Source organism: Psammomys obesus, unplaced genomic scaffold (assembly GCF_907164565.1).
Source record: "Psammomys obesus unplaced genomic scaffold, mPsaObe1.curated_primary_1811, whole genome shotgun sequence".
NCBI lineage: Eukaryota > Metazoa > Chordata > Mammalia > Rodentia > Muridae > Psammomys > Psammomys obesus.
The window spans coordinates 29,052-56,507 of NW_026595408.1; the positions used below are offsets into that span (position 1 = coordinate 29,052).

At 44.5% G+C, this 27,456-nt stretch overlaps 1 protein-coding gene across 1 annotated transcript; it reads right to left on the reverse strand.

Moving 5' to 3' along the window:
• Positions 1-366: 366 nt before the first annotated feature.
• LOC129685738 (myelin regulatory factor-like protein) lies at positions 367-26,772 on the reverse strand (the record flags this gene model as incomplete). Its single annotated transcript, XM_055619244.1, has 13 exons — positions 367-649; positions 773-847; positions 1,167-1,278; positions 4,805-4,879; positions 6,946-7,033; positions 7,767-7,829; positions 18,945-19,124; positions 19,213-19,265; positions 19,505-19,579; positions 21,945-22,030; positions 24,858-24,921; positions 25,553-25,719; positions 26,708-26,772. Coding segments are annotated over 13 exons (1,190 nt in total), but the record flags the coding sequence as incomplete, so codon positions are not given.
• Positions 26,773-27,456: the final 684 nt, after the last annotated feature.

Consider the following 27,456-nt stretch of genomic DNA (forward strand, 5'->3'; position numbering starts at 1 on the left):
CTCTACTGTTTACATGTGTGTGTATATGCACACAGTGTGCATATATAATATATATTATATATAACATATTATATTTATAACACACTTGCATGCACACAATAGTTTGCTTAAACTCAAGTTCAGCATCATGCAGCATTCACCCTCTCCCACAGCTCCACCCCTCCCCGACCTTGTCACAAATTCTCTGTCTTTAGTGAGTCCAAGTTAACGTGGCCTTTTTTCTCAAAAGCCTAGGAAATGCAACAAGCCAGCGTAAAACCAGACAGGAGTAGTTTGCTCTTACAGCTTCTTCCAGATGAGAAGCTGTGTTTTCAGAGCCAACAGAGAAATGTTTCCTTCACAGTCATGACAAAATCAAACACCGTATTTTCTCAAGCTCCAGCAAACACTTTATTCTCCTCATGAAGTCTCAAAACTGTTGGAAGCCAAACTTGAAAGGGTCCTTCAGCAAAAATATGAGTGCTTTACAGAAAGGTAAAAGAGGTTGGGAGAGGAAACACCAGTTTCTGCTAACTGTATTCCTGAGTGCTTTTCTTTGTTAAAGTCCTCAAACTTGAATAAATTAGTTACAACGCCGATAGAAATAAAAGAAATAATCTGTGAAGAAAATCCCAGCAAAAAAAGGATCCGTCGAACAGTCTGCTAAATCCTATGGGAACAGGAAAAGAGAAGGATGAATGTAAAAGTTAACTACTGTTAGGGTTTCTTTGATTTATTGAATGTTTAATTTCTTACTAAAAATGAAAAGGGGGAAGAAACGCATGCATCTTACTGGTGCGGCTACTCGGAAATGATATGCACTGTCAGAGAACGGGGCCACAGGGAGGCTCCAAATGTGCTGATATCCCTAAGGAAGGAAGGAGAGACACCCATCTTACACCACATGCCATGCTCAGCTGGAAGGCAGGCAGGCTAGGGCGGCATGCCTTCGACAACTGTGGGAGAGGCTCTATGATAACACTTTTTTATATATGGTGCTAGAACAGTCTGCAGTCTCTTAAGGATGCAGGGAAGATGAGGAGCCACACAGGATGGCCAGGGTCAGCTAACAAGGGGCACTGGCCCTTGGTTCTAGGCATGCTTCCCTCAATGGCAAGCAGAGGCCACAATCCTAAATAACTTCTGCTGGAACCAGGACAAGATATTAAAGAGCCACAACACATTACCTGTGTCATCTGAGCATCTTCTCTGTGGTTTTGGGTTCGTTCCCGTTGACTGTGGAAACATATATTCCCAAGGGAGTATTTGCACTGGAAGATTATCAGCGGCTCTGTTGTGCTTCAAGAGATGAGGAAAGAGGGCAAAAGTAGTCAGTAGAGTCTACTAGACTACCTTGTGATAAAAAGATGAACTGATGGGCATGCAACTAACCCTCCCTGGGGCCATGTCTTAGTCAAGGTTACTAGTGCTAAGATGGAACTCCAAAAGCAACTTGGGGAGGAAAGGGTTTGTTTGGTTTATGATCCCACTCTACTCTTCATCACTGAAGGAAGTGAGGACAGGAACTCAGACAGGGCAGGAACCTGGAAGTAGGAGCTGATGCAGAAGCCATAAAGGGATGCTGCTTACTGGCTTGCTCCCCACAGCTTGCTCAGCCTACTTTATAGAGAGAGAGAGAAAACCCAAGACCACCAGTTCAGGAATGGCACCACCCACAATGGGCTGGGCCCTCGCCCTTTAATCACTAAGTAAGAAAATGCCCTACAGGCTTGCCTACTAAGAAAATGCCCTACAGGCTTGCCTACTGCCCCGTCTTATGGAGGCATTTTTTCTCAATTGAGGTTCCCTCCTCAGATTACTGTGGCTTATGTTGACTTGACATAAAACTAGCCAGCACAGCCTAAAACAGGCATTTTGTTACGTAATCCTCAGTGACACCAAGAGGCTCACTCTCATCTCACTGCAGTAGAAGGAAGCTGACCCTCAGGCGACTAACATGCCATAGGGCCATAAGCCTAGAATCAGGACTCCAATCCCTACATCAAAGCATCTCATCTCCACGAGCTGTCATTGCTTTCGGATCTGCCTCTTCTGTTTTCACCAGCAGCTGAATTTACATTTAGCTGAAGCCTTGACTTCAGGTGACTGCTGTGTCCTAGTTTGGGTTGACGGTGTTTGAAATGGCCTGGCAAGCACACATCAGCCATGACTTGAGAGGGAGAGAGATCGGTAGGGGTGGGAAGGAGCGAAGAGGGCGCAGCAGTACAGGAGAGCCAGAACGGGTTGGAACCATGCTTGAAATCGTCAAAGAATTATACTTCTTAAAATAAAGACATTACCAGCTCTTAGGGTTTGAGGGCAGAAGACCTATAAGAAAGGGTAGCTCTGCCATGAGGGTTGGTTTGTTAATCATCCCTAAGAGGATGAAATTCATCCGTGTGTGTGTGTGTGTGTGTGTGTGTGTGTACAAATAAGAAAAACCTACACTCTCAGTTAAGTAGTTCTCTCATCCTCTCATACTCAGGGCATCTTCTCAAATACGCCCAGGAGATGCCTGAAACTGCAGATAGCACCAACCCTTGTGTCTACTATCTGTTCTTACATACATACATCCCTATGGGAAAGAATAATTTTTAAATTAAGTACAGCAAGAGAGTAACACTAAAAATAAAATAGCAGTAGCTATAACAATGTATTGTTTACAAATTATTTAAAATGTAAGAATTGTCTATTTCTAGAAACCTCCATTCAGTATTTTTGGACCAGGGTTGACCATGGGTAAGTGAAAGTCATGGCTAAGTGGGGACTGGTATTTGAAAACTGGCTCATAAGGTCAAAGTCTTGATTTCGTGGTTCAAGCTGATAGGACGCTTCAGGGGTTATAATTTATAATTTTATCTCTTTCCACTGAAAGCTAGGTATGCGAACAGAAATGCTGTTTCATGTTATCCAACAGCTGGGCTGTTGCACTGGCACACTTCCGTTCACTTGGTCTCGGGTGGTGGATTCTCAGTCATGAAACTAGCTACCTTTCTATAGCATACAGTGGAGCTGAGTGTCATTAGCTCCTTGATGAGCAAAGCTAAAAATGAAGGGATATGAAGCCCAGATGAGAGAGGAGATGAGGGTATGTGAATGATGGAGAAACATCAGAACCAGTGGAGCAGGGGGGAGCAGGGAGAAGTTAGAGGAAAGGGAAGAAAAAGGAAAAGAGTGAAAATAAGACTAGGATCGAGAAACTGGATAAAAACTCTTTTTTTAATTTTTATTTTATTTTTATTAATCACAGTTAAAGAACTCTTTCTTAAGAGAAGTTCCTTCTACAAGTTTGAGTGAAGTGGGTTGAAAGTTGTGATTATTTGAGGTGTGAGATGACAAGCCAGATACAGCGGTACCCACCTATGGCCCTGGCACTGGAAGTAGAAGCTGGAGGACTGTGAGCACCAGGCCACACTGAGCCACATTGTCCGAAGATACTCAAGAACCGGACATGTAGTTCAGGGGTAGAGCAATTGCCTAACGTGCTTGGGTTTGGTCCACACCACCACAAAAAGGAAGGAAGGGAGGAAGGGGGGAGGGCGGGAGGGGGGGAAGGGGGGGGGGGGGGGGGGGGAGGGAGGGAGGGAGGGAGGAAAAAAGAAATCTGAGCTACAGGGTGATTGAACTATAACTCACATTTATGATTTTAGAGGACGTGTAGCTATGAAACAAGACTCTATTTGCCGAGTCAGGAGGTGACTATTGTAGGTCAGGAAGTGACGCTGCCTTTACACACATCTTCTTATGAGATAGACAAGAGAACGGCCGAGAGTCATGCTTGAAGCACAGTCTCACCACTTACCAGCTGTGAATTCGGAACCTGTTGTTTATGTGTGTGGTATGTGTCCGTGTGTGTGCATGTGTGGAGGCCAGAGGTTGACATTGGCTGTCTTCCTCTATTGCTTTCCACCATAGTTTTTGCAACAGGGAACCCATTAGCCCACCCAAGGCTAGATTGGCTAGCCAGTGAGCCTTGAGAGGCCCCCTATCCCTACCTCCTCCATGATGGGGTTACAGACAAGCAGTACTGCACCCTGCTTTTTACGTGGGGTGTTGGGGATTGAACTTGAGTCCTTGTACTTCTGCAGCAAGCACTCTACCAACTAGGCTACCTCTCCAGCTCCAGAATGCATATTCGACTGTGCTCCCCAGTGCCCCACCTGTCAAGTATGAGCTGGGAAGAAACTCATTCTGGGAGGGCTGTGGTGAAGGACTGGATAGCCTGGTATTAACATGTGCCCTCTCTGACAGGTACTCTGTGCTCGGCAAATGGCAGTTACTAATGCCATCAGTGTCAACAATTCTCATTACGGCTCTACATGCCATGGTCTTAGCTGATATCCACTTTACAGGTAGACACGTGGTAGCCTGGGAACAGTACCTGCTTCTCCCAAGGTCACCAAATGAGGAGGTAACACAGAATCCGACTCACGGTTTGCTCAATTCAAAACTCAGGCTCGTTTTTTTTTTTTTTTTTATCCTAACGCAAACGCATACCACCTATATTGTATTCCCAGCAGGAAGTCACCAAAATGTCCAGCTCCCATCCAGGGGCCATGTTATCATTGGCATTCTTATCCCAGTTCAAAGCAGACAGTCAAGGGAACCCTGTGGCCTGTGAATATCAAACTTTCTGCAGGCACGAATATGGCTTCCAGCGCCCCATTCCCTAGAGGAGCTTGGATGAGCCGGTCCTCCACACCCTTTATCAGCTAACACAGGCTGATAGCATTCCACCTCCTAACTTGCTAACCTAGGATAGCAGTTCAGACTTACTGTTCAGTGAATGAGAAAGCACCATTGTTTCTTACAGCCACAGACTTACTTGATTTCCAGAGAGAATTTGACGTTGGTAGGTGTGTTCTTATTAACAGGGATATTATAATTATAATTTCCAGGCCTAATTTTAGAAGAAAATAAAATCACAAGTCAGAATATGCCCCAAAAATCTTCAAAGGAATTTTGACATTTACTACACACTATGTAAACTACAAAATATCCCATGATACATTTAGAAAGTTGAGTTTAATCTGCTCCTGTTTCTATAGATTTCACAGATAAACTTATCTAATGTCTGCATGAACTTGTTTGTGCCTTGATATAAAATACAGAAAGAACACATACACAAAACCAAAGGAAATTACTTTGGTCACCAATAAACAAATTTCAGGAGAAAAATGAAGTAAGCTCAAAATCTCCCTGAAAAGGAAACATGAGCTAAAAGCAGCACAAACCACTCTCCCTTTTAAAACAATTTTATAAGGAAATGTGTATATTTAGGAGCAAAATCAGCTACAATTATGAAAGCCCTGATTACCGTGTAGTGATGGGGGAAATTGTAAGGTAGATTTGCTTATCCCTGGGTCTACCTACCAAATGAGAGATGCTTAGAGGACGGGGCTGTTCACTGATTCCTACGTAATGAAAAACTCCAAAGAATGGCAGGTATGTGTTTAATCAAGCATTCCTTGTGATTAGCCATCCCATGGATGGCATGGAAATCAATACAAATCAGACAAGGAGGGAGAGAGTCAGCCATTTCATATCCTCCTTAAATAATCCTAAACTAATTGCCAAAACATGAAAGGAAAAACACGGAGTTGAAAAGGCCAGCAGCTTACAATATTTAAGAACATAAACATCACATGGAAAGCCTTGGATATATACAATTTTACTCATCACTATAAGTATTATCACTATTTAAAAATTAAAATTAATGAGTTACATACCAAGATATTAAAAATCACATTACATTGTGTCCCAGGAATATATTTAATTTTTTACTTATCAATTATCTGTCAAAAAGCTAAAAAAAACACATTATCTGTACACACACACACACACACACACACACACACACACAAAATCTGCCTATAGCTCAGCTGCGAAGCTTAAGCACAGAGAATTCCTTTCCTGTTATACACCTTCCCATATCTGCTGCTTCAGCACCCCCACTCATCTGGTAATAGCCCTATTTTATAAGAGAAAAATGAATGTGTGAAAACAAACATTTTGCTTGGATCATCTGATTCACCTTCATGAGGTCATTCTACCATATTAACTATGGATGCTTACTAACGGTGTGATCTAAAGGAAATCTGTTCAGCTCACAGAAAACTTCGAAATAGAGATAAATAGCATCAACCTCTTGGAGCTAATGTGAGAGTTCAATGGGATGATAAATATAGATATCATAAAGGAATTTTTAAATACATGTTTTTGTTTTTTTTTTTTTTTTATAACTCAGGACCATCAACTTGAAGCCTAATCTACTGGGCTGAAAAAGAACTAAGGCTGAAAACCCACAACCGAAAGCAAGGTCTCACCACTAGGCACCCAACAGATTAAGTATTAAATTAAGAAATGAGCCCCACTCTGAATGTCTACAGTTTGCATTTGCGCTTGCTGCAGCCACTTGCGTTCCACACACTTGCGTGTCTAGATGTGTCTCTGCTTTGTGTGTGTGTGTGTGTGTGTGTGTGTGTGTGTGTGTGTGTGTGTGTGGAGGGGTGATACACCCTGGGAAAGTATCTAAAGTATCTGGGCGGTTGTTCGCCTCCTAGGATAAAAGATACACTAAACTGAGCTAGAGAGCCACATCAATTATAACACTACCCTTTGTTGTTACTCAAATGTCAGCTCACTCGTGTCGACCTCGTATTTAACCAGCCACCCTGGACATTGGTGTGTGGCCCCCAGGGGCAGTCTGTTCCCCAGGATTTTGCTTTGGATCTAAGCCATTAAAGGAGGAGATCTGGATGACGGGGGTTTATTGATCATGTGGTTTATCGATAGGTGCTCACACCAACCATTTCTGACTTCCTCATCTTCCATGTGCCTTTACTTAGCGAACAATACAAACGCACATGGACTTCAACGTCAAGCTTTGGTTTTCATTCCACTCTCAAAACTATAACACTGACTAAATTCCAGAAGCGGCCGGGGCATCATGGGAAGCTTACCCACCCGCAGTGAAGCATCCGGCTGCAATAGCGACGGTCTATCGCTTGCTGGATTTCCATAATCTGAATAGAAGTGATGGTTGTATCAATCCCTGGATCAAAGAGAAATAGAGAGAAAAGGAAATAAACTCCTGTGCAGGGTGGAGAGTCCTGTGTTCCTGCTCACTTTCCAAACTGCAGAGTATAAGCTAAGAGAGTCCCAGACAAAACTATCCTGTCCATATCCAAATGAGAAATGGAAGAAAAAAGACTGGAAAAGGCTTTTGCGTTTGTTGGGGGGGGGGGGATGAGTAATTATAGCAAATTTTACGAGATTGTTAATGAAAACCCAGGCTCCTGGAAACAGCCTGCTCCACATCCAAAACAACTTCTGGACCATAGAGGTCCTGACAAATTTACTGGAACTTAGTAGAGATGGGAGGTGTGATGGGACATGCAATCTGCTTCAGGGAAGAAAAAAAAATCTGAAAATACAGTCAGAACAAATGAGAAATGCAGGAACTTCAAAGACATTATCAAAATCATGGAGCTCAGCCACAGCTTATCTGGTGGCAGGTGACCATCCTGAAAGCCTCATTAATGTTCAAGCTGACGTGGATTATAGAACATGGCCACAGAGGTGTCCACACTGTGTGCGTGTGTGTGTGTGTGTGTGTGTGTGTCTGTCTGTCTGTGTGGTGGTAGTGGCTGGGTGTGGCAGGTAAGGCGGCTGTCTCTTCATTTTAGTTTCTCACCCCAGTAATGTTCTTAAGGCTATGGTGCTGCTTAGTCCCTTGGGGGGGGGGGGGCAGGGGCAAACAGAGTGTCACTTAAATGTCAACTTACAGTCACTCTCCCAGTCACGACTGATAAGCGCATTTCTTGTCAGGAATGATTTGCTCCTGTCTTCTGAAGAGTGAAAACATCTGTCAGTCATGAAGGCTTGCTCAGGATGATAGAAAAGCTGACTGATCTGTTGGATGGATACATCCCGCCCTTTCCCTCTCCTGTCTTCACACTTACCCACACCTCTCCCATTTCTTCCAGACGTACTTTATTCTCACCCTCACCCAAAAACCCATCTGTCATGGGTAAGTGGCACACGCCCTATCCGCTGCTGAACCCCAGCACTTCCTTCCTCAGAATGCTGCTGTGTTTGGAGATTCGACCTTTAAAGAGGGGATTAAGAGGAGGTGAGGCAGTTGAGGCAGCTCTAGTCCAATCTGACAAGCTGTCCGTATCAGAGCAGGAGATTACAGGGACACTGGGGGTGCCTTTGTGCACATATGGAGGCACGAAGAAAAGACCACTCAAGGACCTAGCAAGAAGGTGGCCTTCTGCAGGCAAAGGGAGGACCTCCAAAGAAGCCAGCTTTGTTGACACCAAGATCTTGGCCCTCTAGCCTCCAAAACTGTCAAGAAACAAATGTCTGTGGTTTACACCCTGGCAGGGGTCTTCTGTCATGGCAGCCTGAGCAGACTGCACCATCATCCCAGAAGGCCCTACAGCTCACAGCTGCCTCCTTCCCTGTACTGCAGCAATGTGCTTGCAAGCCAGTGATATGCATCTGCCCCCGTGCCCAAGGCGTATTACGTCTGTGTTATCCCTTAACTCCAAATGTGCTCTTATTCCTTCTTGACCATTCCAGAATAAGAAACCTCTATTATTCTCTTGACCCTCTATAACCAACCCCCCGGGATAGTCTGGGTCATATCAAGGAAGCATTATTCTCTGCTTAATGAGGTGCTAGTGGCAGTTTTATTTCTCGTCTAGATTCTGAATCAAAAATAATGCTTATCAAAGGCATCAGACATATGCACCTCAGGTCACTCTCAGCATTGCCTATGCAATGTTTGAACAAGGGAAATAAGTCACTAGAGGCCGTCTGTGTGAATACACCTAGTGACGAAGACTCAGAACTCCAGGGACAGGCAGCTCCTCTGCAGCGCAGTCTTATAAGCCCTTTCATTGGAGTTACCATCGATCTTCCTGTTCATCTATTCTGATGCCAATTCTACTTGGTTGAGAATAGACCCTAAAGGCAACAGCTGTGCCCAACCCAAGCCTGGCTCATATGTGGCTGCTGAGGATCACATTTCCTTCATTTCTTTTGGTGAAAATAAAAATCATTACAAAGTGACATCCATAAGCCAGGAGTGAGGATGGAACAATGCAAGCTGGAATCTGATTTCTGCCCTGTCCTGGAAACTCAGAGGAGAGTTAGGCGATGAAGTTAGGAAATAACCTGTTGAGAATTCAGTCCAGTTATCACTAGGGTATGGAGTCAAGGTTGCATTTGTTCCCATTGGCGTTTTCTACCCTGCCTATTCCATGGCCTCTCTCCTACATAATAGATCATATTAAGTTGGATGGTTCAAAGTCCATGGTTAGACTGAGTAAAACTGAAGAAAAATAAATAAAAATAAGCTGTCTCTACTGTAAAAGGATGAATATTAACCATCATACAAACAGCACTGGAGGTGCTTGAAGATTCAGGACTGTAAAATTGATTGGGTGCTCCTTCCTGGTTATTTAATAACTTGGATATTTTCATATTAGGGAATATCCTCTAATATGTATTTACAGTGAAGGATAATAATGACAACTACACCAACTCTTCAATGACATTTTCTATTAGATGTTGTTCTGAGCTCCTCATGACAGCTTAAAAGGATGGCTGTTCCAATTTGACAGATGAAGTCAAGGATAAGGAATAGAGAATAAGGGATAAGACAGACCAGTACAGGGACTAAAAGGGACGGAGAAGGGCTTACATTCCGAACTGTCTGGTTCTGCGCAGCCCCATTCCGCCATTCTAGAATTACTCGAAACAAGATCTAGGCAGAAAAGAAGTGAGTCTGGAATGCAAGGGGAGGACCCAGCCAGCTGAAGTCAGGAATCAGATCGCTGGCGTGGGAACAGAGCCAGGACAGTCACTCTGCCTGCAGTGGAAAATGACATCTCCAAAGCTATTTTGAAGAGGTGACCGTTCAGGTGTCAGGATGAATCTTTTAATTTCTTATTATTTAAAACGCTTTAGGTTATAAATTTATGTGGATGAGGTTTTGCCTGCACGTCTGTATGCGCACCGGGTGCATGCCCATACCTAAAGAGGTCAGAAGGCATTTGCTCCCTGGAATTGGAGTTCCACGTGGTTATATGTCAACATCTGGGTGCTCCAAACTGAACCCGGGTCCTCAGGAAGTGCAACAAGTACTCTTAACCTCTGAGCCATTCTCCAGCCCCAAAGCATTTTTTTTTTAAAATTAGCTGTTGAGAGCAATCACCTCACAGTGTCACAGCTAACCTTGGTTGTCAACGCAGTTTAGTCGAGAAATGAGTCAGCCATGGTTTCTTAAACAGTGGCCTCATGGGATCACATAAGTAAATGTGACCATTGTAAACTATCTGACAGGAGCAAAAGACCTGTGAGTGTACAACAGCCAAAACTTAATTCAAAATGACGCACTTAGTGAATTCTGGGTGTTTCAGGCAGCGCTTGGTGGTGCTTCAGCACGCCACCCCCGTGTAGCCGTGCTTGCGAACACCCCACATGCACTCAGTCATCACGCCACCCAACACCCAACTGAGATGGCCACGGTCTCCTCAGCTCACACTCAAGACTACGGCACCCTCACATGCTTTCACTTGACTACAAAGCATCCCGCTCTTACACAAACATATCACTCAATAAGAGCAAGCAAAGACTCAGTAGTTTCCTACCATTGTTCCCCGGCCTGAACATACCAAGTTAGTGTATCTTCGAGGTGGAATTGTGTTAGGATGTTTGACTTTAAAGATTGTTATTTGGGTTGCTGGCTTGAGTTTCATAGAAAGTCATTAAGTGAATGCTGGCTTGGGGTTAGGAAAGAATTTCCAACACTTTCTAAACTGTCCTTAGACATATGTCTGCGGTTATGCACTGTATATGTACACAGAGACATTCTCAGCCCCAGTGATGAGAATATAAAGATGTTGACCAATTCCAAAAAAAATGAAGATGCTCTGGGTCCTTCAGTATCAATTCAGCCATGATTTAATTTTTTTTTCACATATTTCTTTCTTTTTTGATTTTTAGGTGTATGTGCTTGAGGGTATGTATGTACTATCCTGTGTGTGGAGTTACCACACACAGCAGGCCAGAAGAGGGTCATAAATCCCCTGGAACTAGAGTTAAAAGTAGCTATGAGCCATCTAATATTTTTAAAATAAATTTATGATTTATCGTAAGTATTATATGGATATCAAATAATTGTTTTAAAATGAATTTCTTTAAACACACACACACTACACATGAGTAAAGGTTTAGTTTTTATGCCTATTTTATATGCTTAATATAATTAGGGTCACTTGAAATTTCTCAGACAAGAATCCTGGGTAGAAAAGTTTAAGAAGCCGTAGCCTAGGTGATTGGTACAGTACACTTGTGTGTGTCAGTTGGGACACTTTAAAGATGGCTGATACGTGGGACAACACCTGACAGGGAAAGCCTGACCCTGAATGTAGACGGTACCATTCAATAAACAGGGAGCCAAGACGGAGAAAAGCAGGGGAGAGCATTCTAGAGCAAGCCCACTCTCTCCCTCTCCCATCTCCTGGCTGCTAAGAGGTAGATGGCCTCTCCTCAGCATATCCCTGCTGCCATGGTGATCTGGCCATCTTAGGCAGAGATTAATGAGGCCATTCAACCATAGACTGAATCCCCTAAATGCACGAGTCAAGTGTTTCCTTTATACATTGCTTTTCTCGAGTGTTTTCTCATGGTGATTCTTAAAAAATAACTATGACCAAGGCAACTCATAGAGGGATGGGTTGGTTTATTGATCCAGAAGCCACTTCCAATGACATGCCTCCTTCAACAGGACCACACCCACTAAGCCTTCCCAAACAGTGTCACCAGCTGGGGACAAGGTATTCAAACATCCAAGATTACAGAGAACATTTCCTTCAAACCACCACAGGGAATTGGTTTTGTTTTTAAGATTTATGTCTACATTCAAGTTTCTACGTTCAGTTTCAGTATAGGAAGCAGAAGCAATTGGGTATAATAATTGGAGAAAAATCTTTCTTGAAATCTCTCCCTTCTGCTGCTCTTTTTACACTAAGTGGAAAGGTTTGCTTACACACTGATCACCTAACTGTGGACACCTCGAAAATGAACTTGTCTTATGTTTATGGTTCAATGGATAGGCAATGCCAGTTCTCTGTGGTACTCTGCAAAGATCTGCAGAAGACTAGAAGGGAAAGAGGAAGGAAATTTAAAAAAAAAAAACAAAAACAAAAAATAAAAACAAATGTTTAACCTTTAAATATCTTCTCGATACTCAAAGGGAAAACTCCCAGGACAGGACATGAAAGATGCCGAGAACAGATTTGAGAGGCTACAGCTCTTCCCCATCTCAGCAAACAGGAATGAGAAAGGCTTTCGGGCAACAAAAGTGTCTGAACATATAGCCTAAAATAATGCATTCCCTTAGTGGATCTTGAGATATGAGGGATTTCTAGAGAACTGAATATTCATTTTTTTTCCTACATAAATAAAGCTTTCCCCAGGGTGTTAGTATTTTAGAATACAACCTGTTTCTGGGTTACCCAGCAACCTATGATGATGTCATCATGTGTCGCCAGCCAGCCAGGTGGCCACACCTGGAAGGCGTGGTTATTGTGCCCCCTTAAAGGGCTGATACCGACACGTGGTCTCTCCCTTACTTGCTCTCTTACTTTCCCCCTCACTTTCTCTTACACTCTTTCTCTCTCTCTCTCAGCGCCCCATCCCCCCTTTTTCCTCTCTCTCTCCCCACCATGTCCTGCTACCCCCTTCCTCCATACCTTCCTAATAAATCTCTCGCAGAGAATATCGGTTGACTCCTGCTTCTTCTTTTTGATTAATAACACAGATTTCTCAGATTGGAGCTGTTCTAATGATGATTTTTAGGTGCTCATCACCTCCTAACAGTTTCACTTACGATTGTGTCCACAGAAGGCCGTGTGTTTACAAGGCAAATGAGGCCTAAGAGAAACTAGAATGTCTCTGCTGCCTGTTCTCCCCCTGCCTTTTGTTCTGTTTCCTTGCTGAGCTTGCTGGGGAAGAAGCTCACTTTAAATTCTGGCAATAACACTACAGACTCGCTTCTCTTCCACAGAACTTGTGATGTACTGTTTTTATGAGAGAGAGAGAAAATTTGTGTGTGTGTGTGTGTGTGTGTGTGTGTGTGTGTGTGTGTGTGTTCAGACAAGGTCTTACTATCTAAGGTAGGGTAGTATAGCCTCTAACTGCTGATCTTCCTAACTGTAGGGATTCTGGGTACGTGCTACCATGCCCTGATAAAGCTTTTTTTTTTTTTTTTTTTTTTTGGAGTAAATGAAAAAAAAAAAAAAAAAAAACAAGGCTGGAGCTCAGCAGTTAAGAGTTCTTGCAGAGGGCCCACATGCGGCTCACAGCATCCATGTCAGGCAGCCCACAACCATCTTTAACTCCATTTCCAAGGAATCCAGTGCCTTTTTCTGGCTGCCATGGGCACTTGCTCTTATGTGTATACACACACACACACACACACACACACACACACACACAATTAAAAATAAAATAAATACTTTTTGAAGGTGAGATCGAAGAGCAGAGAGATGATTCCGTTGGGTAAAGGTGCTTGCCATACAAGCCGGCTGACCTTGGACTTTTATCTCCAGATGCCACATAGAGGAGAAAAGAGAAAACTGAGTCTATAAAGTTATCCCCTAACCTCCTCCTGCACTCCATAGCATCATATGTCTGCACTCACACACCAGGCACACCCACATGAGAGGTCACATGACAATAATAAAGGGTTTTTTAAAACTTTAGGTGGGGTTGAGAAGAGATAACCTTATAGATTAAAATTATAAAAAATGATTTTTTTTTAAATTTTAAACTCTTTACAAAGTGCCCCTAAACTTGTCACTTCTATGAAGCAAGACTCTTCAGCTCTGAAATACTGGTTATTAGAAAACCATAAATCCTGCCGTGTCGGACAGGGGAAGCCCTCGGTCTATAAATGCCTTCCAGCAACTTTCACTGTCAGCTCAATGCATAGAGCAAGTGATTGTCACTAGAGAGCTCAGGGTATAGTCCACAACTGGTAGATGAGACCTTCCAGCCAACTGAATCAGAAGACAGAGTGGCAAGGTTTAAACGGATACCCAGACGAAGCAGAGCCCGCTGTGGTGGGGGTGAGCAATGTAACACTTGTGAAACTGCACTGAGGGGGAATTCCAGGGCCATGTCTAGGACACCTTCTTGTCCCATGATCACAACAGGCCTATACCAAGAGGTCAGTGCACCCTGCCCCTCACAGCTGAGGCCTTTAGCACAGGGGAACCATTTTCTTTGGAGGCATTTGTTCACCTAAAACTTCTTAGACCTAAAACAAAATGAGCATGGATTCCAAACGCTGTTTTGGTTTTTAGACTCATCAACTTGTTAGAATCTGTACCATTCCATAGATGTTTTCCCTACAGGCCTGTTTGTTGTTTGTTTGCTTGCTTGTTTGTTTTTCCGTATTTAAAACCCTCCTGACTACTTAAATCTTTATGGGTTCCATGGGTTAGATCTAATCCACCATCTTCAGTTGGCTCCTCAGAGTAGAGATTCAATGTTCTAAAATACTTTCTATTTCCTGCTCTATCTTTCTCAAATGTTTGTTAAGGAGTAGGGGAACAGAGTGGGGGCAGGGTGGATGACTTTCTGAAAGACGCTTTACAAAGACTTAGGCAATCAACTTAGACCTAAAAGAAAAATTATGACTTGAGCCCAGCATGTCATAACAGTGCAGATTTTCCTTCATTTGGTTTATTGCAGCCTCACCCCTCACAGAGGAGTCTCATAAATGTCTTTAGAGCTGAGGAAATTGCCAGATATTACTCGGCACCCCACTGAGAACTCTCCTATTTTTTTTTTAATTCCTTGAATTTCTTTTTTATTTTTAACCCTTAATTTTTAATTGTTCTTCACGTCTCAAAAACATCCGGTTGCCAAGAATAGTCACCCAACATGCTCTTCCTTTGTGTCAGAACCCCTGAGGCCATATATCACCCTACAGCAGGGGTTCTCAGCCTTCCTAACACTGTGACCCTTTGATACAGTTCCTCCTGTTGTGGTGGTGACCCCCAACCATAAAATTATTTTCGTCACTACTTCATAACTGTAATTTTGCTACTGTTACGGATCATAATGTAAATATCTGTTTTCTGATGGTCTTAAGTGAGACTCCCAAAGGGTTCACAACCCACAGGTTGAGAACTACTACTCTAGACAGAGAGGAAGACTGCATCAGCCAGAGAAGGGGCGCAGCCCTCGTCCACCTGGGAAATATCCTGCATCAGGGAACAACCTGACGGCTGCAGGCAGGCTCCATGAAGATGGGGGCGTGGGAGAGGGTTTCTAGGTGCTCAGAGTGGTTAGCATCTGAATCTTTTAGAGTGGGCTCGTGTATGTGTGTACACACTATGTCCAAAATCAACGAAAGCAAGATGTCAGAGTGGGAGGAACCATGGTCATAGAAACAGGGGTCCAGACTCCAATTCTAACTTCATCTCACCAGCGCTTCGGTTAGCAAATGGGTACACCAATATATATCAGAGGTTTAAAACCCTGATTGTTAGCATAAACAGGGCTGTGGTGTAGCCCAGGGACTTCGGAAGAGGCACCTTCCCATGGATTTCTACCATCTTTAAAGTAATTGGATTAATGAAAATGATTCATTTAGAAGCTCAACTGGATTTGTAGTTACATCCACTCGTTATGCTTTTTTCAATAAGTTCTTTCTGAAAGTATGTTAACAGTGGATTCTCCGGGTCAAAAAAACAAAATGTCACCAGTGTAGCTGCTTTCTGACAATCTGTGACACGTCCAGGCACTTGGCAGCAGATCTTTCTCCAGTTACCTCAGATACGGAAACACAGGATGAGCAGACACTCACTGTTGGGGGAGATGGCTGTGAACCATCCAGTTCACTCAGAGCTGCTCTTCCTAGCGTTCTCTTAGAGGAGAATTCACAGTTACTGACCACACAGAGCCCTGCGAATGAAGAGCTGTCCAGCTCTGACCTCTCCCTCTTTAGAATTCATCATCATTGGTACATCTCGTACAGGTGGGATGGTCCCTTCTAGGGAAGGCTGTCAAAGAAGGACATCCAGTGTCCCCAGTGAGGGCAGCCAAGGTCAGAAAATGCTTGGCCAACCACAGCCTCCACATCCTTCTGCAAGAGATGACAGTTTTAGGGAGTTGTGACGGTGTTAGTTTCTTCTTTTTCCTTTTTTTTTTTAAATTTGTTTATTTTTATTTAAGTGCACATTTGTGCATGAGTTTTTGTGCACCATATACATGCTGGCGGCTGGAGAGGCCACAGAACTGCGGCTCCCCTGAAACTGGAGCTACTGGCAGTTATAAGCTAACTGATTTAGGTGCTAGAAATCAAAGTTGGGTCTCCTTTGAGAGCAGTAACACTATTGACTGCTCAGCCATTTCTCTAGCCTGAGTACTAGCCTTTTTACCTTTAAAATGACTGAGAGATCCGGTGAGAAGGCTTAGTGGACATAGAGCATCCACTGGACAAGTGCGATGACCTGAATTTGACCTGCCAGCACCCGCATGAGGCTGGCTGTGTAGCACAGCGCTGTAATTCCAGCTCGCTTAGAGTGAGATGGGAGATGGAAACAAGACAATCCCCAGAAGCTGACAGACCACCTGGCCTGGCATGCGCAGCAGCAACCAGCAAGAGACTTCATCCCAAGGTGGACACCCTGGGGCTGGAGAGATGGCTCAGTGGTTAAGAGCACCAGCTGCTCTTCCAAAGGTCCTGAGTTCAATTCCCAGCAACCACATGGTGGCTCACAACCATCTAGAGTGAGATCTGGTGCCCTCTTCTGCCCTGGTGGCTCACATGCAGATGGAAAACTCTATAAACAATAAATAAATAAATCTTAAAAGAAGGGGGGGGGGGGCTGGAGAGATGGCTCAACAGTTAAGGGCACTGACTGCTCTTTCAAAAGACCCAAGTTCAATTGCAGCACCTGCATGGCAGTTCACAACTGTTTGTAACTCCAAGATCTGACACCCTCACACAGACATACATGCAGGCAAAACACCAATGCACATAAAATAAAAATAACTTCTTTTAAAAAAAGAACTGACACCCCAGGTTATTGGCTTCTGCCAGTATACACATGGCTACACTAGGGCACACAAATATGCAAACATAGACTCAGATACAAGCACATGCAATGACAATTAGGAAACAGTATCTTGACACCAAGGTGACTAAACAAATTCCTTTCTTCAGACTGAAGCTTCGTATCCACTCTGAAAGGATACAACCATTCCCAAATTCAACCCAACATCATTTTTATGAGAAGAACAAAAACAAAAACACAAGTCTCCTAGAAATGGAGAGAAACACTGTCCCTCGGCTTCCTTACTGGGAAAATGAGGATATTAACAGTGCCTATATGACAGGGTTCTGAGGAGTAAATGTTTTATTTGTGTAAGCTACTGTTACCGTGTCTTGTACAGAGTAATACCTCATTAACTCATGATAAATGCTGATGTGATTTGTCAGGGTATTAATCCAAGGGCAGGATATGAAATAATATCGAAAGGGAAGGAAATTATATGAACCCTCTGCCCATATTCTGTGTGTCAGGCTGCTTACAAATAATACTTTTATCCATTGACCTCTCTGAGGACCATGATAGATCTATACTCCCTCCATCAATTTTGAACCAGATATGACCTATCAGACTTGCTTTGGACAACAGAGCATAGGCAGAAGTGGCACAAGTGAAGCTGAGATGGGAGTTTCGGAGGCAGGGTACAATGGGATTTGTTCCCTTGCCGTGCGTGACTGCAGTTACTACCAGGACATGGAAACTCTACCAGCTGGGTCCTGCATGTGGCAAGCCCGAGCCTTAGTCCACAGTTGATATACCGTCAGAAATCAGTTATCGCTCATCCCCATCATTTGAGAGTTGTTACTCAGCAGCAACCTGATAAAACCACATTTGCACACATTGCTGATGCTTCCATTGTCGTTAATGCCATCCTGGACACTTGTTAGTGTGTAGTTATAGACGGAGGTTTCTAAAACAACAAATTTGAGTCCATTTGCAAGAAACCTGTTTGGTCTTACAGAGATAAATTCAGTTGGCACCCTTGACCAAGTTTCTAAAAACTTTTTTTTTTTAATACATAGAAAGGGTTGTAGTGAAATGGCTCGCTTCATAGTGTCTGATGTGCAAGCATGAGGACCTGAGTTCAAATCCCCAGCAGGTAGACAGAGGCACATCACCAGATCCTGCCTGCTAATGACCCTAGACGACCCGTGAGCACTCGGTTCCGTGAGAGACCATATGGAAAAATAAGGTAGCCTCCACGCGGTCGACACGCGGCTACGCACACTCACACACATGTATGCATGCACTACATACTCAGACGCCACGTAAGCAGGCAAAACCAAGAGCTGTGCACTCAGATGTATGAGGAGGAGGAAACCTTCTGAAAATGGAACACCAAGTTGGTGGTTTTTGCTAACTCAAAGTTTACCTTCAAGTTAGGATTTCCAAAGTTCGTTCGTTCCTTTCTTCCTTCTTCCTCAATGTTTCTTATATCTTACCCAGATTAGTTTAGACAGAAAGCCCAGACACTACACCATTTTAAGTCCTTAATGAGCCCCCTCCAGAAACAAGCCAACAAAACCAAAAAACCCAACCCATGTGCTTAGGATTACCTCATCTTTGTTGGTGAAAGAAAAATGAAAGTTTTCTGCTAGATAAATATTACAAATAATTAACCAACTTTTTCTCCCTGGGGAAGAAGGTGCTCCCTATTCAGATGGTTACCAGTTTGTGTGTCCATGTTTTTAAAGATTTTGCTCTGCCAAACAAGAGCAGAGCCAATGTCTGCATCCATTTCACAAACCATCCAAGCAAATATCAACACAGGAAAACCCTCACATTCAAAGGCCTGGTTGTTCCTCTTTGAACATCATTTACCTGCCCATGGTCTGTGACGGATTTCTCTCTCTGCCTCCAACTGTCTTTGTGTAGGACTTGAAAATAATATTCTCGGTCCCCACAGAGGGCAGCAGTAACTTTCCTGACAAGGCAGGACCTCACAGAAAGTGATCTCAGGCACTTGAGGGAAGGTCTCTGTGGCCAGGGTTGTGTGAGGACCTGCATCGAGCAGAAGGAGGGTCACGCAGAGGGGTGGCATGGTGCGGGAAACGGGCTGTGTTTATGAATGGGAACAGGAAGCCTGTACCTGGAGTGGGAGCTGTGGATGGCAGAGCTGGCTCCGGACCGCTTGTCACGTTGCTGGAAGAGTACAGATGGTTAGTGAAAGAGCCCTTCAAGAATACTTCTCTCAGGGCTGGAGTGACAGATAGCCCAGTTTCAGTTTCTAGTGTTTATGGCAGTGAATTTGGTCAGCCTGTAACTCCAACTCCAGGTGGTCCAATGCCCTCTTCTGGTCTCCTCAGGCACCCACATAACATGAATAAGAATAATTTTTTTTAAGTCCTTCTCTCAAAGGAATACAAGATCTGGATTCTTACCTCAGAGGGAGATTCGGGGCGCGCCGGTCTTGATCCTTCAGGCTAAGTATGTACAGGGCGACTATTGTCAAGGCACTGTTAAGGGGGAGAAGGCATTATGTGGCAGATCTGTGTCTGTATATATCTCACTCAAGCTCCAGCTGGCCAGAGATGTGCTCACAGGCCACACAGATGGGAAGAGGAGAGGGAGGCGGCTGTAGCTGGCAGAAGCACCATGGAAACCAGCACAGTTAGCTTTTTCTGCCTGGGAAAGAGAAAAGAGCCCTGGGCTCCCAGTAGTCTGGAGGCTCAGAGAGCACTCTATGCTGAAGGAACAGAACCCCCGCTCCGGCCAAGCTGTCACCAGAAACAACCGGTCAACAGCTGAGGCTCCTCCCTGCTCTCTGCAGGAAAGAGGAAGGCCAAAATTCGCTTCCTGCTGCTGGTTTTCATCCATGCTGTTGAGCTGGGGGATCAAAGGAGGAAGGGGTCGGCCATGGCCCTTAAACCTTTTGGTCACCTTTCAGAGTACAATGTATTGGCTTGGGGTAGAAAGGAAATGCAACAGAGCACCCACGTGATGCGACTCCAACATAAGGAAGGCGGCTTTCCTTTCACTAGCACGATTCATGCAGCAAAATTAAAGTGTTCCTTAAGCGTTCTAGGGCTTGGGATGTGGATCCCAGAAGTGCTTATACAGCGAGTTCTTAGACTCTCATGAGTCACCCCTAAGTCTCCTGGAAATGAGGTCTCCTGGCTTGCCTCCTTGCCTCACTTCACACCTTGCCTTCCAAACTCAACTCCTAGGTACTTTGTTCTCCCATGAAGGTGGCAGATTTACCATCACTGCCTAAAAACAGAGATGTGCTGCAGATGAATTCCAGTCACAAGCAGGGAATTCCTTACACGTTCCCAGCGACAGCTGGTGGCTACCTGTCAGGCTCAGCCCCTTCTGGAAAAGTGGTACTAAGTCTAAAGATGTGTCAGACAGAGCCTGTAGTGTCACCCTGGCAACCGCTCACTGTGGTCCAGCGTCCCTTGCTTTGCACTTGCCTGTGTCTCTCACTCTCTGACTCTCCCACAATTAATTTTTAAATCCCCCCCCCCCATTTGTGTTTGACATGTGGCTCAGCGCACAGGTTGGAGGTGCCTTCTGGTGCCTTTGAATGAAATGGACAAATGCTCTTCTCACAGGCAAACCCTGGTTTTGACCCTTCTCAGGTACAACAGAGACCAGGACCAAGACATGAAGAAACCTATTACCTCCCATTTGTGGTCCTAATGGTCAACAGTGCACTAGGAAGATCTGATAAGCAGGCTTTAAGTTCAGTGTCTTCACTCAGAACTAGACTGCCTATCACCTCCTCCCAGTGCCTGGGCTGATAACTCTGGAGCATATGAGGTGTGTCTGCTAAAAGTACATGATGCTCACCCTCTCCTTGGCTGGGGGACCTAGCAAAAGGCAAACACTTAGAAGAATGAGGGGAAAAAATGCAAAAGCTCCTGATGAAAATGTTGGGTCATACATCAACCACCCGGGGCATCTTCCCAGAACGGGCATGAGCTGAGTTAGACTAAGTGTAGTCAATGATAGCACATGTATATAGCATGCTTAGAGCCCACGATTCAGCCCTGGGGCCAAATCAGTTGCTCACCATCTAAATTTAAAGTGAAAATCTGAGAGGAGAAGGGTGGAGAGCTGTGACCTGAAGCTAGGAAGCACCCTGGCCAGCCACTTCATTTGCTTTGCCTCCAGAACAACTGTCTGCCCTCCACTCAAGGTCCAGACTCCACTCTTTTCCCAAACTCACAAAGCATCGCTTTTCTTTCACTATGTTAGAGCATCAACAAGGAAGGACTTGTTCCCAGGCCCAAAGGAGACAAGCAAGGCGACCAGAGTGGAGGGAGGCGCCCTAGTGGTCTCGAGATCCTAGAGAGGGAGGCCTGAGAAAGTAGCTTCACTCTGCTCCCAGCTCCACTTTCTCTCCCCCTCCCCCACTCCCACCTCCACTCTCTCCCCTACCCCACCTTCACAACCACTCCCACTCCTTCCTCTACTCACTGTTCCACTTCTGCATCCACTCTCTCCCTGATTCTCACCCCTACAACCACCTCCACAGTTCCATACACATACATGCATGCGTGCGCGCACGCACGCACACACACACACACACACACACACACACACACATGCCATAACCTGCTGCTACATCACAACTGATTGGAAAAAAAATCATCATCTATCTCACATCAAAGTACATAAACCCAGCTGTCCTTTCAAGATAAGGATTTCACAGGGGTTCCCTTGTCTGTAAGCTACCAAAGGTTATGCCTGGTTTAAAAAGCTCCTTGTCTTCAAAGCAAAGAGGTCAGTCCCCAGTTCATATGTGAAAAGGAAAGGCAGACAAGAGAGAGAGAAAAAAAAAAGATCTTGATAGCAGACCACTGAAGTTTTTCTTACCAAAATGTCATCACAGCAATCAGCGCTATAACCAATGTCTGGAAAACCCAGTTAGGACACAATGGTTTCCTTCCTGACAAAGAGACCTGTGGAAACATTGAACAGGGACAGATCAGCACAGGGGCTGTGAGACCTCAAGACCTCCGCCCACAGGAATCTTTCTTTTACACCTGGCCTTCTGCTCTTGCCTCTCTGACCACAACAATCTCACACAAAGCCTCCCTCTGCTCAGTGCCACAGGCGACAGTGGCCGGTCCTCTCCCTGGTGTCCGAGAGACAGTTGTATATGCTAGTCCAGTTCTGTATGAAAGAAGGCAGCCTAGAAGACAGGACATCACAAAGTCTGACTGGCACCCTTCCTCTACCTCGTTGTAGTGTTCTGGGGATGTCTGACTGCTGCCCTACAGAGGAAGGGCTCAGTGGAATTTGTTGAATTGATTGGAATTAATATTACTATTCATAGAAAAAGGGATTCCCGCACCCAACCGCTCTCTACAGCTGCCGGGTTATTTTAAATCACCGTGATTTTGCTCACAGGCCTTTGACCATATACTGAAAAATGACTGAGTTAAGTCCTGTACAGATCTTTTATGTATCATTGATTCTCATCTTTCTTACCATTAACATAGGAATTAAAATACATTAAAATTAAAATCTTTTAAATTATATTAAATATATTTTAAATTTAAATTAAACATATATATTAAAATAATACATACCCACATGCTCCTCTGAGTTATTAGGATAGTCCGCTTAACAATGTAACAATTCTCCAATTTGGAAATGCCAATGGATTACTATGGAGCCTGTCAAAGATCTCACTGCCCTGGCAGATTCTACCTCAACAGGTTTTATTTGAAGTGAGATGTATGTATCCATTCTCCTTCCCTTCTGCTTGTTCTGAATTCTGACTTGAACTGTCAGGGCTTCCCATCTCACCTCCTCCTGTATGTAGCGGCTGCCTAACCTTTCGGAGCTAGAGAAAGAGAGGAAAGGAAGGGCACTCCTACTGATTGCATTGGTACTCCATGGAGGCGCCTCAACTCCTCCAGCACTGAGGGCTGTGCGCTCCCAGCCATGCCTTCTTACTATTAACTATTTGTAGTAGCGTGATGATCGTTAGACTCCCCACCCGGCCTAGGAGCACCGTTTCCCACCCATGTCCATGTATTTCACCTAATGACCCAAGGAAACCTCTAGGAGCCAAGGTCACCCAGAGAGTTGGTAGTGACAGGCAAGGGAAGGTCAACTTCACGGAAACAGAGAGCGCTGTCAAGACAACAGAAGGCTGATGGAAGCATCATTACTTGCACTTTATAGAGCTCCCTACATCATTTCTGCATGAGCCCCACGAAGATAGTGGGGTTGAAACAATAACCAGCATGGGCGTGTACCCAACGCCGCTCCAGACACACCTCCAAGCGTTTCACACACACTAATGTGTAGCATCCCCACGATCACCCTCAACAGGGCTTCGAGCAGGAAGCCTTAGCCATCCCCACTTAGAGACAGAAGAAGAAGTATAGGAGGGCCAAGTTCCTCGCCAGACACATACAGCTCAAAAGTCATGAGGCCAGAACGTGAGTTAAAACCTTCTGCTTTGCACTCTGTGTTTTTAAATACTGTGCTATGCCACCTACTTGTTCTGTATGTAAGAAAGGAGAAAATATGAAGCCACTTATGTGTTATGCAAAGGGTCTTTATGGCTTATCAACAAATACCTGTGTGTGTGTGTGTGTGTGTGTGTGTGTGTGTGTGTGTAGCATTTTCCTCTGCAACTGAAACATTTCATCCTGCAGGGAAAGCTCCTTAAGATAAGAAATAAAAATTCAAAACATCTTCAGGAAGTCCCTAAAACTGACCAGATTCATTAGGTCCCTCCCTCCCCGAAAGTATACAATCAGGAAAGACTACTAGGAGACATTCTCAAACAAGACAAAAAATTAAAAATAAAATGCTCAGACAAGCCCAGCCCCGTGAACGCAGCAGATGACGAAAGAAGACCGCCTGGGCAGCCTGGAAAAGGCTCAGGATAACAGAGCCGCCTGGCAAGGACTCCAACCTGTTGAGCTGCCTTGCAGGCTGTGCAGTGTGTTCCAGGTTCCGGTTTCCTGAGCTGTCAGGCCGGGGTGGGTTCGGGGATGCGGCTTTGAGTGTCTTTGAGTCATTTCTGCTCCCATAGGTAGCCTCACCCCCACTCCTGTGAACAGCCCCCCAAACACGAAGCTGAACTTGGGTGGCATCCGTACTTGGGTCTGTCATTGGTTCCTCATCTGAGGCGAGTAGATGTTTGTTCGTGTCTCCCCAGGAACAGCAATGCATATACGCATACATAGATGCTATATAAGTGTAAAGACGTCTGTGTGTGTGTTGGTGTTTCATGTGAAGGCTGTGGGGCTTCACTAGTCACAGCCACACAAACAATAACCTGTACGTTGTTTCTGAAGTGGTCTGGTCATGTTCTCGATTCTTTCTCTTTATTTTTACTTTTTTTTTTTTAAGTCATTAGTACCTGTGGAAGGATGCAAATGAGGGAAGCAGACCAGGGAAGGGGTGTTGATCCAGTTCTCTAATGTGTGTGTATGTGTGTGTGCGCACGTGCGTGTGCAAGTTAGAGAGTGTTACCTGTTACTGTGGCTTGAAAACAGGGTCACTCATGAGTGAGACAAGGGCCCACCGGTGAGCTACTCCCACAGCCAGCCAGTATTCTGTTTTTGAGAAAGGCTCGTACAAAGTTGCCCAGGCTAACCCTGAACTCATTCTATACCCCAGGCTCTAAAATGCAGGCATTGCACTTTCCATCTTTCTGCCTCGGCATCCCACCCTCCCCCAAGAAGCTAGGATACAGATCTAGACTTCGTATTGAATTTTGTATAGAGAATGCTCTGCTCATTTACATTTCAGTCCGTTTACCTTGGTGGGCTTTTTGGAAATGGCCCTTCTCGGTGAAGATGAACTCACAGCTCTGCTAAATTTGCTTTAAAGAGAGAGAGAGAGAATTGATTAGTATTCAAATGCCTCTCTAAGAGGTATATGACAATGGCTCAGGCTGTCTCAAACCCAGCAGTAGGACTTTCCTTTTGTAGTACAGTGATAATTTGAAAAAGGAAAAGTCAAAGCAATTGGAGTTCTTTTGTGAAAGAAAAAAGCTTTTAGTATGCATTAAGGAATTCATTAACAGTACTTTTGTGTTTTTTTTTTCTTAAATACATATATGCATACATATATGCCCTTAATTCCTTAAATAATAAAAACAAACAATAAAATGACTTCTCTCCCTGAGGACCAAATGTGATTTTTTTCATTTCAAATTTAGAAATGACCACCTCTCCTCCTTGAAATGGAAGACAGCCTTTTGCTAATATTTAGCACTTCCTCTAATGGCTGAGGCTCTTAAGCGGATGGCTCTCGTTCTGTTTTAAAAGCACCAACAGAAAAAGCAACAAAAACACCAGGAGGTGACCGTATCCTAAAATATTCCAAGGGAGGGCTAGAGACCTCAGCATCAGAGAGCGTAACTGTTGCTCCATGGGCGAGGCCAGGCGGGGCGGTCTCCCATGGGAGGAACCCACTCTCAACCTGCCCCAGAGTTCTGACGCTGAGCCTACCTGATGGTGCTGGCTTCGCTGACTGAGGACTTCCAGCTGCGGCTGAGGCATTTCAGCCTGGCCAGCTTCCGGTTCCACGTTTCCAACTCCTCTATTCTTTCTTCCAGGTTGTTGGTTAGTTTGCAGAGCTGCTTCACAGCCCCCACGTTCTCCATGAAGATCTGGTCCTAGAGAGGAGCATAGCACAAGCGGAAGAGCTGCAGTCTGAAGCCGCCGGCCGGGGACCCTACTGCGCGCTATCCAAAGACGGAAGATGCCCCAGTAAAGGGTTTTACACCCGCGACTTCAAGTTCACCCGGGAGAAATCGGAAGTGGTTCGAAACTCAGAACAGGCTACCCACACTGCCAGCGGTGCCGTAAACTGCTTCTGACCAATTTGCAATAAAATGGAAAATGTCCTTGTAACCAAGGTAAGGAGATGAAACTGAAGCCCTGTCAAGTTTGGAGTCCAGAGACATATTTTCTGTGACCATTGAGCTATGTTTAAAACCCGTAAAAACAAAGAACCGGCTTCCAAGGGCTGATCTGTGTGCTCGTTGCTAAATCCCCTTAAGAACTGACCGCAGCTGTCCCTGGTAAAAATGTGCACCAGACTGTTCAGATCATGAAGGAGGCATAGCCAAGTGTTGTAGTATCAATCTGTAATTACAACATCCAGAAGGCTGAGGCAGGAGGATCATGAGTTGTGAGTTCCAAGCCGTATCGAGACCATGTCTCCAAAATAAAATTTAAAACTAAAATAAAAGCAGCAACATCAGTCTAAAGATACCGGCTTCTCTGCCACCAGATGAAATACAATAAGCTCTTTAGATTTTATCTTTTTCGTTTATAAATAAGATAGCTCTTGAGATATCATTTCTTCTTTAACATCTCCTGAGTAATTGTGTGTAATTCAAATTTTAATCTGACTCTCAAACAGAATTTTTTAAACACATACTTAATCCCTTTTGTTCACTGAAAGTCACTAAATCATTGAAGAGACAAAGAAGAATATGACAACTATGTCCGTAGGCTGACAACTATGGACGACGGGGCTCCCCCAAAACCAGGATGCCCAGGCCACGGCCTGCCCCACCACAGGACTCCGGTGTACTATAAACATGTGTCTATCTTAGCCATAATAAAAAGCATTGGTAAACTCTTGTCAGATCTTACCCTGACCCCGTGACCTTTTCTCCTTTTCTTCTCTCTTTTCAAAAGTTCAAAGTTCAAAGCAATGCCTGTGTCTTACAGAGAGCAGCCCACTCCATACAGTAAAGAGCCAGCCCCGAGGCCAATGACTCAAGATTGTCTGTGGCTGGGAGGTCAAACCTCGGGTTGTGTGCTTGGGGAATCTCACGCAAACTGAAGCTTTCGTGGTTTCAAACCCTGGAAAACTATCCCTGAAAAAGGAATCAAAGTATGGTACATGCAGGCATGGAAATGAATTAATTAAACTTGTTATTTTGAACAATGAATATTTGCCAATACAGGGGGGACAACAAATACGCGTTGACAGCGGATATATGCTAATTCAGTGGAGGTTCCAAGTGAACAGTCCAGAGTTAAGGTTCAGTTTGTACAATTTTAAAGACACATTTGTCTTGAGAAACATTGAGTGTTCTTCTGAATTTCCAGCCAGCCAAGGAAATCTAATGAAAGCTCCCACCCCGATCTTGTCACTTGGCCATTTGTCCATATTGGGCGTTGCTTGCTATCTCCCTATTCAAACGGAGAGTCCGTGGTGGGCAGGCAGTGTGTTGATTCTTTGTTAAACAGAAAATGACAGCAGGCAAACTGAGAGGTGCCAAGTTAGCAGCTTGGAAGAGCAGAAAGCTTTGGAAAGGTTCATCTCTGAGGCCTATGTTAGCTTTAAAGGTGTGTGTGTGTGTGTGTGTGTGTGTGTGTGTGTGTGTGTGTGTGTG